Source organism: Citrus clementina, unplaced genomic scaffold (assembly GCF_000493195.1).
Source record: "Citrus clementina cultivar Clemenules unplaced genomic scaffold, Citrus_clementina_v1.0 scaffold_3, whole genome shotgun sequence".
NCBI lineage: Eukaryota > Viridiplantae > Streptophyta > Magnoliopsida > Sapindales > Rutaceae > Citrus > Citrus x clementina.
The window spans coordinates 42,299,347-42,313,700 of NW_006262339.1; the positions used below are offsets into that span (position 1 = coordinate 42,299,347).

General features: G+C 34.8%; 3 protein-coding genes across 3 annotated transcripts; 2 read left to right on the top strand and 1 right to left on the bottom strand.

Annotated features, from left to right (window-relative positions):
* Window positions 1–1,665: 1,665 nt before the first annotated feature.
* LOC18049773 (cytochrome b5) lies at window positions 1,666–4,004 on the top strand. The gene is made up of 3 exons (XM_006443540.2): window positions 1,666–1,920; window positions 3,346–3,412; window positions 3,536–4,004. The coding sequence occupies exons 1-3, from the start codon at window positions 1,834–1,836 to the stop codon at window positions 3,784–3,786; spliced, it is 405 nt and encodes a 134-aa protein (XP_006443603.1). The 5' UTR covers window positions 1,666–1,833; the 3' UTR covers window positions 3,787–4,004.
* Window positions 4,005–5,334: 1,330 nt separating this feature from the next.
* LOC18049774 lies at window positions 5,335–5,823 on the top strand. Its single transcript, XM_024187546.1, has one exon. The coding sequence runs from the start codon at window positions 5,335–5,337 to the stop codon at window positions 5,821–5,823; it is 489 nt and encodes a 162-aa protein (XP_024043314.1).
* A 981-nt stretch (window positions 5,824–6,804) lies between these two features.
* Window positions 6,805–9,966, bottom strand: LOC18049775 (BTB/POZ domain-containing protein At5g48800). Its single transcript, XM_006443542.2, has 4 exons — window positions 9,730–9,966; window positions 9,507–9,573; window positions 7,891–9,063; window positions 6,805–7,499 (listed from the first exon to the last, which is right to left on the bottom strand). The coding sequence occupies exons 1-4, from the start codon at window positions 9,807–9,809 to the stop codon at window positions 6,966–6,968; spliced, it is 1,854 nt and encodes a 617-aa protein (XP_006443605.1). The 5' UTR covers window positions 9,810–9,966; the 3' UTR covers window positions 6,805–6,965.
* Between the last annotated feature and the right edge of the window lie 4,388 nt (window positions 9,967–14,354).

Consider the following 14,354-nt stretch of genomic DNA (forward strand, 5'->3'; position numbering starts at 1 on the left):
AAATTTCACATGAAAATATAAACTTTAAGTGTTTAAAACTTTATATATGTATAATAAATGAGTCAAATAAATATAAATATTTAAAATAATATATATTTTATAATATTTTTTTAATAAAATTAATGTTTCGAGTTTATCAAGTAATGCCCAAAACTGACCCGGCTTCATAGCCGGGCCGAGTAATACCCGGCCCACAATGCCCGGGTACGGTCCGGGTCTGGATGGGACGGGTATTTTTACTACCTCTACAATGAAGTAATTGTTCATTTGTTTGCAAAAAGTCAGCATACAATATTAAATTCAAAATTCTGAAAATTATACGACGCTTTTCTTGCCGAATTGAAATTCTGTTAATTTTATCCTTTACGTACTCCCATCGACCTCCTTCGGTCAAGATTTCCACACGAAAATAATAATAACATTTCTAATAAGGAAAACGTTTAATTGCCTTCTTTGCTCCTTAGATGGTTGAAATGGATAGCCCAACCAAAGACCTATACTTTCTTTACAATCATATTATATATTATAATAACTCATGTGAATTGACATATAAATTTGTATTCAAAACTATATAACCATAGCATGATGCAACGTCTAAGCATATTTAATTTGCACAAACTCCCTTAGAATTTACATTATATAAATAATAACATAACTCGAGAATCATAATATATTAATATTCTAACTTAAAATTTGAATTATCAATATCTTTCTAAGGAACTTATTGTTTATTACACTTATATTTTGGAGAGGATTATGAGGTTTGGCGATTAATTAGGCGGGCCCAATCCTATTCTTCTGTCCTAACGCGCTCGGTGAGCCGGTGACGGCCAACTCCGTTTTTGTCTATAGTGTACTAATATTGATCATCTGACTTCTTAATATTTTAGTTTGGGTCCCTTCTTCTGATGTATCATGCATACACACCCTGAAAAAGTAAAATCCTATTAAGGGGTTCTTTTATTTATTTATTTTTTAAATCTTTACTCACACAATCATAGAAAGATTCGAACTCAATTTGAAACCTTACTTTAAATTTAAAAAATTATGATTTCTTTTAAAATAAAAATTATAATTCTGAAATTAAAAAAGATAATTAAGTTTAAAATAATAAAAAAATAAAATTTTAAAATTGAAGATATTTTAATAAAATAATTTTATTATTTTAAAGTCATTTTATTAGCTTTCATATAACTTTCAATTCAACCTTAACCACTCAATTTTTGAATAAATTCAAACATGCTGAATTTTGAATATGCTAAATTCAACCTTATCATGACTTCCTCATAATAAGAATTTTTTAATATTGACCTTGATTGTTGAATTTAAATATATATTTTTCTTTAATCTCAGTAATTATTTTTGAATTGGAATTTTGAATTTGAGTACATATAATTTTGAAACAATTATAATTTAAATTTAAAGATCCTTAAATATTAAAAAAAAAATTGGAAGAAAATCATCCATTGAAATTTTGAAAAAGTAGAGTTATGTATATGGTAAACTAGATTCTAGCAAAGATACGAATGAAGATTTCAGATTTTCACACTTAAATTAAAAGGTATCAGAAGTTACAAGGCAAAAATAGAAATAGGGTAAAAGTAGAGGAGCAGAAACACAAAATTGTGAAAAGTACGGGTGGTTCATGACAAAACCAGCCCACCGCCCAGCTCTCACCAACCTCCCACCACAACAGCCCACCATTGAAAATTTTCAATTCAACTTTACCAACCACCCTTTTCCTTTATGTTCCCAAATCCGCTCCTCCTGGTGCTCACCTACTGGGCATAAAAGTTTCACGTTTTTCCCTGAAAAATCTGACCTTTTTTACAAATGGGCGGAGAGGGCAAGGTATACACTTTGGCTGAGGTCTCTGGGCACAACGACCGCAAGGACTGTTGGCTTATCATTGAGGGCAAGGTATCATTATCGTAATTGAGCTGATGGGTTCTCGGTAGATTATTATTTTGAAATATTTTGCTACTGGGTTGTTAAACATCATTTGTATTTAATATTTGTGATGACTCGATTTTTGATTCCCATATATGTTCTTGCTTGTGTGGCTGTTTGTATCTTTTGATGGGAAAAAAAGTTTTAATCCACGAGCAAGATCACTATTTGATTTGCATCTAGATGATTTTTGATGGTGCGATTGATTTTCCAACATGATAGATCAGTTTATTTCCCCTTTCGTTGTGGTTACTGTAATTGATGCGAATACTATTGAAAATTTTCTTTTCAAATGTCGGGAGCAAGTTATGAATGGGATCCGTTTATATTCATAGAATTTACCAGAGATCAGGACTTAGAATTGGTTTGTTTAATTAAAAGATTTGGAAATAATCCATCTCCGTCTATTGGTGACCCTGCATTACTTCAAATACATAATTCGCGTCAATTACAGACACAATTGGAAGTATGAGGTTCAAATACTCACGCTTTTCCACTGTTGCTAGCTGAAACAATGTTCAAATGAATGTAATGTTTGAGTTTGTTTGTTTGTGTGTGTGTGTGTTTTTTTTTTTTCCTACCTTAATGGATTGACTTGTTTTTTATTGACCCAGCTGTTTTCATTGTATGTACATTGCTGTGAAAATGTCGACATATTACATGTAATATATACTCAATTTTGTGGATGCCAGTTAGTTCAGTTGGTAAAACCTCTTAAGTGGAAATAAGAGGTATGGTGTTCAAGGCCCATTCACAGGGGTGGGAGGAAATTGGGTTGCCATTAGTCTATAACTAAAAGAAAAAAAAAAATCTCAAGTTTATAATTGTTCAATAAATTATTATAAGCAGGTATTAGTTTATTAGTATATTTTGGATTGTAATGGGACTGCAAGAAGATTGTGCCTGTAGGATCGAGGCGCATGATTGCTGGCTCCCATAAGGCCAACAATGGTCTTGTTGATTTGAGTGTCTCCACAGTTTTAGACTCTTTAATTTGCTTAGAGTGTAATGCATATGGTAATGGGCTTATTGCTATGAAAAAGTCGGTGAAAACCAAATTTGATTCTAACATGATGCGCTCAAGTTCTTTTTTATCATTTCTTGCTGCAAAAAATATTATGGTCGGTTAATTGTTCTACGCTGCATTGTGATGTATATGCTGGCCTAAAGAAGTGTCGTTCTAGAAGTACAAAGCATATTTTTCCACCCTCTTGTACTCTGTCGGAGGAAGGAAACCTACAGCTAGATCTCTTTTTATTTTATTAATGCTGTTTGTGAATTAAACTCAGATAACATGAGACTCAATTTTCAGACTACTTGAATGAACTTTGATTTGGCTTCTGATGATTGTCTTGCAATATCCTTGGATCCTACATATTAACCCTCTCCAAACAGGTATATGATGTGACAAAATTCTTGGATGACCATCCTGGTGGAGACGAGGTATTGTTGTCTGCCACAGGTATTGTAGAAACTACTTTAATAATGTTTAATATGTACTTTGCATATTTTCATTTCGGCTCTAATCTTTGTGGAGTGCTTCCATATAACCATTGATCACTCTGTTGTGATTTATATTTTGCAGGAAAGGATGCGACTGATGACTTTGAGGATGTTGGTCACAGTAGCAGTGCAAAAGCGATGATGGATGAATTCTATGTGGGTGACATTGATTCATCAACCGTTCCCACCAAGACCAAGTACACCCCTCCCAAGCAGCCTCACTACAACCAAGACAAGACACCCGAGTTTATTATAAAGCTCCTCCAGTTCCTAGTTCCTCTGCTAATCTTAGGATTGGCTGTTGGCATCCGCTTCTATACCAAATCCGCTTAATGATACCTTGCAAGATAAAAATACATTTACAATAAATCTATATCCGTTGCATTGCACCTTGTTTTTACTAGTTGTTTGGAACTATTATCACCAGAAAATGTAGGGTTCTTTATCTTTTGTGATGGCATGTGCTTGTGTTTGATAAGTGACCATTCACTGCCCGCATGACTTGGAATGCAATGATCAATTTGCAGTTCCTCGTTTTGGCTTTGCTTTCATTTTTATTCGTATGCATCTTCATCTAAAAGAAAGGAAGGAAAGCACCAATTGTCCAAATGGCCTTTGGGCTTCCTTTCTCCTACATTATTTAAATTTCCTTAATTAAGTGCAAGTTGCTTATGTTTGTTGAAGTTCAAAGCAAGCACTCAATGGGATGTCCTAGAAAGATAAATTATAAACGCATTTATTTTCTTTTTTTTTTAACAATATCAGAAACAGCACATTATTTTAAACCAAACCGACCTAAGCTGGGGTGAAAATGGACTAATAATTGAAGATGAAGTTGAACCGATTCGTTTCTTCATGCCCCACACATATATAATGATAATAATAATTAAGGATGATTTAGTAACCAGTAAAATTATAGAGGAATATAGTTTATTATGTTTCAACGAACTTAAGTAAACAATTTATTGTAATTCTCAATTTTTATTTTGATTCCACCCAAATCCGATTGTCGCGAAGTAAATGCACCATATAAATATACATAGTAACTAGTAACCCTAGAACTTATTCACACTTTTATTCTTGCATGCAATTTCCGTGAAAGTTTATGTATAAATCTTATTCGCTCTTTTATTTGTGTATGTTCCTTGTACGGTTGTATTTTGATTACGGGTCAGGATTATTGAAATTCTGTTTTAAATAACTGCTAACGATTTAGAATTAATTTAATCAGGAAATGTATGTATTATCATCTCATTAGTCTCACTGGAGGATTGTTAGCTGCTGAATGACAAGTCTTTTCCATTGAACCACTCATTTCTGTAAGCAGAGGTAGTTTTTGCAAACTACCCACCTGATGATTTAGGGCTAGGTTTTCATGCAGGTTGATTGAGCCTTAAAAATATTGGTTTTGTAAATGCAAGTATCATAGCTCAGATTTGGCATGTCTTCAGTAAAAAGACGTAATTTAATTGCATGAGTCACATTTACAAAGTACTAATCCAGTTATTCGTTAGGCTATTCATTACAGCTAATTTCTTGTTAACATTGTTAATTTGCGACATTCTTATTTATTTTAAGATAAATTTTTCAATAAAACCATTAGCAAGCCAACGGTAAAGAATAGAGCCAATGCTAACAACACCAACAAGATAAGGCATAAATATTTTTTTAATAGGATTCCACATCATTCTGTTTATCTTATGAAGATAATCTGATTATAACCACTTCATAGAACCACCATATGTCCATACTCATTCCTCCAAAGATCTGTTTCTTGAAGTACACGCCATTTTTTTTGTCACCAAGCACGCAATGAGACGTTATAAGAATGAGCCGTGCGTATCTTCATAGTCCTTCTTCCCCACGTTTATGCAGCTAAGAATGGGAGCTGTAGCATCTGAGAAAGGTGTATTGAAACTTGTTCATCCAGGTCGGTATGTTGAGATTCGCAGAGCGCCGATAACTGCCGCCGAAGTTATGGATAAGAATCCTAGGCACTGTATTACCCGGCCTGATATTTTCAAGTATCCATGGATTGTGGTTAAACCAGAATCTGTATTGAATCTGGGGAGAGTTTTTTTCATTGTGCCTAATCGCACAATCTATCATTTGCTAAAAGCCAGGGGTTTACCTGATCAACTTTCTAGGCAAAGCCAGTCTCCTTCTCCAACAGGAACTTCACCACTCAAGGCATATGCTGGAATGACACCGAAGCACCAAGAAAATATCCAGTTCCTCGAGCAGTTAATGCAAGCAATGTCGTCGTATGAGACTAGTCCAGAGGAGCAAGAACATGGCAGGAGATTCAGGAAAGAATACAATGTTGAGTCTTGGCCTGAGGTGCTGTCAACTACGAAAAAACCATCTTAGATTTAGAATATGAAGAGAATTATGCAACCCGGATCGGATTTTTCAATGCTAAAGAATACTACAGTAACATAAGTTCAAAATTTTCTGAAAGAGAAGATAAAGATACAGAATCTGAGCAAACTAAACAGGTTACTGTATTGAAATCTTGCTTAAGGAAACAGGACAGTGTCCGTAAGTCCCGCCATCTCAAGGTTTCTTTTGTCTTGCCAGCGGAAGATGAGGAACCACAGAAAAGAGACACAGAATCTGAAACGGGATTTCCAGACTTTTCAATTTGTTCATAGCTATTTAATTAAGATAAATCATCAGACCATAACTTGATTTTTCCCCTGAATGTTATTGTGTGTGGCTGTGCTAATGGTGCTTCGACTTCCACTTATGCATTGTTTTTATCAAACATAAAGGGTATAAGTTCAAAGTTTAGTGCACGCTACATTCGTAACATTCCATAATTTGGGATCTAATGTTGTCCAAACATTAATTAAGGTTAAAATGATAGCTAAGTAACATCTGTTAAGAGTTTTTGACACTGAGAAACCGACAACAAGAAAGAATAATTACTTCCAAAATAAGGCCCTTGGAATCAGCATGTGCTATAAACTTTTAACAAATTAAAATCCATGAAGGTGTTTATCCAATGAAAAGTTCACAAAAGAAGTCCTGTCAAGACCAATTACTAAATCTGTTGGGGCTTCAAGAAAGCAGTTTATTCCAAAATCATCTTTGATTTGAGAATAAATTAGATTAAAAATTTAATATGTCATGGAGATATTGTTCCACAGAATACTTTCTATGCTTGTGGAATAAAACAAATTGAGGTTATTCGAGCACATTGGAAAGGTTGACAAGGTCAGAATTCTTGTTTGAGTGGCTTTGTTAATCAAAATATCTATAATAAACATTTTGCACAAGTTTACATGAAATTGTTTTTAAGATAAATAAAAAATGCAGACATTGTCGAAGTCGCACTGCGAAAAAAACACAATTTGCATTCAAGAGGAGTGCGGACGTTGCTAAGTCAAAGCATCACAACTCATATACAGAGAGAAGCCAAGATGGAAATTAACTAGAACAAAGAGGTCACAGAGCAAGGCTTGCAGTTCCTCGGCAATTACAGAGAAAAGATTGCTGGTGTGAATTGCCTAATCCGTGCTGGCACATGTTCTCTCAATCACCTTAGAATCGGTTCTGTAGGAATTCTTTGAGGGGGAACTTGAACCCCGTGAGGAACTGTGTCCGAAGAAGCTCAGCTTACCAATTTTCCTTGAGAAAGAACTCATAAATTTACGAGAATGAGACTTCACCATATCCCTCTTCATACATACGTGTTCTTTCTCCAGATCATTTAATCTCATCCTTAAACGAGCTAACTCTAGTTTTAGCTCTCTGTTTTCTCGCCTCAATGATGCATAGTTGTCTCGCGGAGACATTGCTGCACTGAGAGCACCACTGCTGATCCGCCAAGACTGGTGCACTGGCTTGTGTTCTTCATCACCGTAAGAGCAGGACAAGGCATTACGGAGCCTTAACTGCTCAAAGTAGAGCACTTGAACAATAGATTGGAGAGGGAGGCGCTCATTTTGTGCCGCATGTGCACCTGCTTCTTGTGAGAGCTTTTGAAAATCAATCATTTTACACAGCCTCTTCTTGTCGGAATCTGATAAATTCTGATGAGCCTAAATAGAGATTCAGGGAAAACAAATCAGGGAGATATAGATTACAGATATCTAATGACTGGTCATACAGGAAGCCTATCTTCCTTCATCTCATCGCAAAAAGGAAACCTACTTGACTTACTTCTAATAAATCAGTCACAGTTAGAAGGGAACAGAAATATTAGAAGCAAAAAGCTCAATTTTTCAATTTTATTGTTCTGAGAAGGGAGCAGTGGAGCAAGTTGTCAATGTCAAAAGAATCAACAAGAACCTGCTTTATGCTTTAAGGATTAACTATCAAATTTGTTTATATTATTAATTCATCAGCTACACTCCCTCTTATATTACTTCTGAAGCAAATAACAGGACTAGTTTTATCCAGAAATCATAATGAGAAAATTCAGTAACGAACCTTCAAGTAAATATCAATGGCACGATACAGCCCATCGTGAACAGTGCGTGCATGTGACGGTAAAGTCTCTGCGATGACCATGAACTTGGCAAGCTTGAGATTTGCATCCGGGGCAATTTCAGCAAGGTAATTGTCCACCAATTTTGCGACTTTCAACAAAGCAGTTTGGGATGGTGAATGAGGACTGTCAGACTCAAAAACAGATGCATCATCCATTTCATCTTCACTATCATCTTGCTGTGCAAAATTTACCAAAATCCTGTGAACTGTGTCAACATCGAATAAGGTATCGCCAGCATGCCGGAAGGACGGGATTAAAAGGTCATCAAGAGCAGCAATATCCAGCTGGGATGCAATCCTTCTCTCCAAATCAAGCCTACAAGCGACTGTGCAATCAAGCATCACTGCGCTTCGCAGAAGCCCAAATAGGAAATTGATGGGAACAGCGAGCTTCTCGACGGGCAAAAGGCCGATGATTGTCTCCACCACTTGTCTTTCATGGCCACTTGGAACTGAAACCAAATCAACCTTAGCCTGGGTTGTTGGATTCCATAGGCTGGATTTCTTCGTCAACTCCTTCTGCGCATAATTCATTAGAGATGCACCGATACTCTCGGGGCGGACCCCTCGACACTTCATGGCTGTCATGACTCTTTGGTACAAGTCAAACCGAAGAACAGAAAGATCTTCTATCCACCAGTCTCCCTCACATTTGGTATGCTTGTTCATGTGAAGCCTCCCTGAGCTGCTGTACTCCAGGCGCGAGAAACTCGAAGCAATTTGCTCTGCGCAAGCCTTAGAGGCTACGGCATCTATGCAACGACTGACTATCTTTAACTCGTCGGCAAGAGGGAGTAGGCTCTCGCACTGTTGGAGGACTTCAACACACATTTCGAGGTTCTTGCAGACGATACAATCAATATACTCTTCAGCTCGAGAGCCAAGATTATCTTTCGAAAAATCCTCAGTCATTTCGAGATAATCAGAAACGCAACATAGCTGAGCCACGTTTGCTGACGTAATTTCAAAGTTAATGCCATAACAGAACTTTGCTGCCAATTCAAATGTTTCGGCACCTCCTGGTAGATTAAGAAGCTCGATCCTTGAGATATCAGAATCCCTATGTTCCGCGACTAACTTCCGGATACGCCCACTTCGAGAGACAAGTGGGAACTGCATTCACCATTCACCAACAATTAAGATCACTCTTAAGTGTTTAATAATGAGAAATATGCTTCACAGAGAGTGGTACAAAATACAGAAGTAAAGAAACTCATCTAATCAGATCTGGTTAGTCTGGTTGGGTTGGAACTAGGAGTGATTTGAAAATTAATTCCAATCTGGTCAGACACAAAATTTTGACAGGTAGCACTGCTTCTCAAGAATAACCAATAAAAGGAAAAAAGAATATTTAGATGGCTTTAACACTAGTGCATATTCTACTCATTCTTAAGCTTTAATTGGTAAGATTACATCAAGAAGTGAAATAAAATGTGAGCTCATTTGGAAAAGAAAAAAAAAGAAGAAAAGTTCCATGCACTGCAAGATGCAAGATTCATAACTATATACATCACCTGTTGAACAAATTCAGAATAAATCACAGCAAAATAACTCACCTTATGTAATGCAAACGTCCCTCCGTTTACATCAATTGTTATATCACTTGGAACATCCCGAAAAATCCTACAATAAGATGACAGCCAATCACTAACCAAAGGAAGCTTGCAACCAGTAAACAGGATGACAACAAACCAATTACAGAACTCAACGATGACTCAAAAGCTTATGATATCACTGAAATGATTCCATATATATCAAACGAAAAACACAACTACAAACCATTCATTGCATCGCTGGCGCGAAGACTTGGCCAAGGAAAGCTGGGGCTGAGGCTGCGGATGCTGATGCTTGTTGTCCATGAAAGTAAGAGACACTGTGTTAAGAAAGAGTAAAGAAGAAGATAGTGAGGTGGGGTTAAGAGAGTGAAAATGAGAGAAAGGCAAAGACCCAGTTGGTGTTGGAGATGTTGCTGTTTGTTAATCTCTTCTTCTACCATTTTTGTCAAAATGGTGGTACTCAAAGCATAGATTGCACATGTCCAATGCCATGGCCCTCTCCCCTTGTGGGTCATGCTTTATCTTTTTCCTCCCTTTCTTTCTTTTGTATAATTTTTTTCCAAAAAATGATTTGATATTTATAAAATTTGCAACTATTTAGATCGCTGTCTTTATACGTGAAGTAACGATTTGTCTTGTTTAAAAGCAGGTTGAGGGGCGCAAAAGCAGTAGTTTTTAACTTTAGTTCGCAGGTGAGAAGTCAGAACTCAGAGCTCTCAAACTCATTGCCAATTAGTAACAGAAAAGAGAGATAAAGGAGAACAAAAAAAAGAGAAAAGGCGGGAACAAAAGTAGTTGTTATTTTGGACATTTTTGACACATTTTACTTTTTGTCCCCCTTGTCAGTAAAAAAAAAAAACCTCTTTTGACCCCACACCTACAACATTTGTCCTTTTAGTATTCTTAATAAATTACTAGCGTTCCTTCGGTTTTTCTGTATTTACATATTCACCCCAAAATAATTGTGAAATCTTTTTAGCAATGTTTTGATGCAAAAATATATTTGACAAATTCTTATTTGTAAGTGATTGGAGAATAAAATTTTCACACAGTAAAAGAACAATCCTTACCTCTTATTATTACTAAAATTCGGATGACTGTTGATAAAAGTTGTTATTAAGATAAATAAAACTACTTAGAAATAACAAATTCTAATAATTCTATCTATAACCACCGTCGAAAGATTGTTCCAATAAGAGAACAAAGAGATGCATTACAAGTTCGTCACATTAATTTATCACTTCGAAAATAATTGGATGTTCAATAATTCTCATTGATTCAAGGCATCCACCAGCGACTTTAATGGACGCAATCAATGTTAATGGAGCAATCGGCTCCCAGGATTTGCTCACGGGCAGGAAATTTCTAGTGCAGACACACCTTCCAACAAACAAAAAAACAATATCCTTTTTGTTGAAATTGAAAGACATTATTTGCTTTTTGTAATACATACATCAACGATTCTTTAGTTGACATTTGTCTACTCATCGATAAACTTTGCGTAAGCGAGAGAGATTTTTCTCCTACTCAAATCAAAGTGAGAGAGATTTTTCTCCTACTCAAATCAATGTAACATGATCCTCTCTTGATCTAAACATTACGGAGTTTTTAATGATCTTTTATAATGTGTCTTTTAGTAATAGTGTATGGATAAGATTTAACGTCTTTTATTTTTTTTATTTATTAATACCTAATCAATAATTAAGTTATTTACTCATAACATGATCAGAGCAGAAGAGAATTATGATCCAAAATCAATGCCATTTATCCCCTACTAATCTAAGAACACACACAAAAAATTTGAAAAAAAAATCTATATAATTTTTATTAAATATAAATAAAAATGTATTTATAAATAAGAATAATATTATAAAATTATATTGTCATTGAGTTATTGATGAAAATAATAAGAGGATAAAAAAAAATGTATTAGTTTTTACATTTTTTTTAACGGTGAAATCGACAGCCTCCCATATCAGTGGTCAAGGAAATCAATTGAGTTTGACTTGATTTTAGCTGTTGAAAATTTGGGCTTTAAAAATGTAAGCGGCTATGCCTTCAAGATTAATGGGGTTGCCCACAATGGATAAAGAAGGAAGAAATGTTGTTTAAAACGCACTTAGATGTTTTCAGTAAAGGGCAACTTTATTATTTTCAAGCACTGCTTTAAAAGCATCTCTCAATCAATTATAAACCTAGCATTAGGATAATCCTGTAAATTAATAAAGCCTAATTTGTAGGCAGCATTAAGAACTTAGAAATATAAAAACTTATTACAACCATGAAATTTCAAAAAGTTTCTATTTTTTATTGCGAAATTAATTATTTTCCTCACATCTTTCAAAACTCATAAAATGAGACTTCGTGAAAGTTAATAATGTCACGTATTTTATTCCAAAATTATTCTTAGAGTCCATTCATTTTTCAATTGTAAATTTCTTCATTACAAAAAGTTTGAATTATCCTCTAAAAGTTGTATATCATAATGACGTAATTCAAGTAAATTTTAAGCCAGAGATGAATGATTAATTTTACCAAATAAGAAAGGGATTTTGATCAATTTTCACCAACCAAGAGATGGTTGAATAAAAAAGAAAAAGGAAAGTGGCGTACATGTAATATTGTAATTAGGCTTAAGCCTATAATTGAAACTTCCAAGGGATAAAAATAACCTTTACGGCTTTATTGGCTCGGCAAAAATTGATCCGTCGCTTCCCCTGCGTCAAAAAAGGAGAAAGAAACACTCGAAAGAGAATAGTTGGGGGTGCGGCCACTTTCGATAATTTTATATGATTCCTTTACCCACCACCGCCACGATGGGTCCACTCTGGGGTTTTATTAAAAACGGGCCCAATGGGCTCCACCCCAGATATAATTACCTTATAGCGCAATAATTTGATATGATATGATATGATATGATACTGTCATTTTGCGTGATGTTGATACCTCCAGCAGCAGCATCACCATCCGTCGTTCATCGATCGATCAATCTATCCTTTTCATTAACACATTAAACAATACAATTATGAACAGGTAGTAGGAACAAAAAATAGATGTTTCAGTATTTTACTTTATAAGTCAAAAGTCATGGAACCCCTATCATCGGCATTTGTAAATTTGGCAATGCATGGTTAATTGGGCATATTTATAATTTTGGTCACGGACAAATATCACGCAATGCATGGAGTGTAGGGCCCTTTCGATTCATGTGATTGTTAGTTTTGTTTGCATTTGCAGCAGGGCTTTTGAATCAAACAAAAGAGAAAGATATTGTAATTCTCTGGGTGTTACATCAATATATATGTAGGCTAAGCTAGGTAACTCCTATCCTATCGTTAATAATTTATTTGTTTGAAGGCCTTGTCTTCTAAATAATATAACTGTTGCCAGTTGCATGCCCCCATCACTTCCATCATAAGTCGGTATTGCATTTGCTTTGCACGCCTACTTATTGATTGTATGTGTAGGGCATCCAATGTTGTATTGTCACTTGTCACGGAGGGTGCATTTTGCACGCTAGGCACGTGTCATCATTCACCATTGTGGCTTTATCCGGGCGTGGAAGATTGCCGCGTGTTACCAGAAAATTTTTATATGAGATAGGGGCTCCACAAGAATTGTCACAAGCATGAATTCATACATTCATAATTCAACATAAAAAGTTTATCAAACATAATTTATATGTCAAGACCTCTACCCTTCATATTAGGGAAAAAGAGAGAGAGAGAGAGAGAGAGAGAGAGAAAAAAAAAAGTAATTTTATTTATTTATTATTTACTCAAAAGATATATTTACCCTTATCCAAATTCTAAAATAAGAATATGCATGTGTCAAAACAATATGCTACATGGTGCTCTGATCTAAATTAAGTATTTATTTCTTATAGTAGTTGCTGCAGTCTGTGTACACTAATGAATTAAATTGAAAACTATTCTTATGAATCAAACTGAATATATGCACTAATATACACACTCACACACCCCCTAAATTTTGAATCGACGATATGTTTGTTAAAGTCAAACATAAAGATTTTTCTCATGTTAATGCGGCTTGACTCTTAAACCGGGATGTTATGATGTGCAAAACAAGAAAATCGTGAGGGTGCTTAAAGAGAAAAAAAAAAAAAACCAAAGAGAAGAAAAAACTTCTAATTTTTTGTGTTTCAAAACCAGAACATCTTACTTTGTAACATTGTTCTTTTAAAGGAAAACCTTATTGGATCCATATCGGATTTGCAAAACCTAGATGAGATTATACATGTACAAAGACATGCAGAATTCTAACCAGAGACCATATCATAATTATTATCGTATTTGGTTTATACTACCGACATGAAATGTATAATTATCTAGTAATGACATTCTCATTTTAACAAAGTGAGAATGTCCTTAACAAACAAAAAATACAATCTTTAATATATGAAATTTTTTTTTTTGTGTTTTATTTTGCATCCTCACTTTGTGGTGACGACATCCTCAATTTGTTAAAATGAGGATGTCAATAAAATATAAAAAATATAAATTTCAATATACTAACAGACAAAAAAGTATAGTTTCCAATATATTAAAGTCTATATTTTTTTTCTATTTATTAGTAGTATTCTAACTTTAATAAAGTGAGGTCTGGGTGCTCTCACTAAAGAATATTTATATTTATACTGGAAAAATTAATTAAATTGAAAACTATGCACTTGTTGCTTGATCATGGGAATTTTGCATATATGGCGGGATAATATTGTTGCTCTTTGGGCTATTGGAGAGGCCCAATTCTAGAAGCTTGACATATCCGAGCACTAAGGAGCGACCCAAATAAATAACAAATTTTGCCAAAAAGATGCCAATATAAATA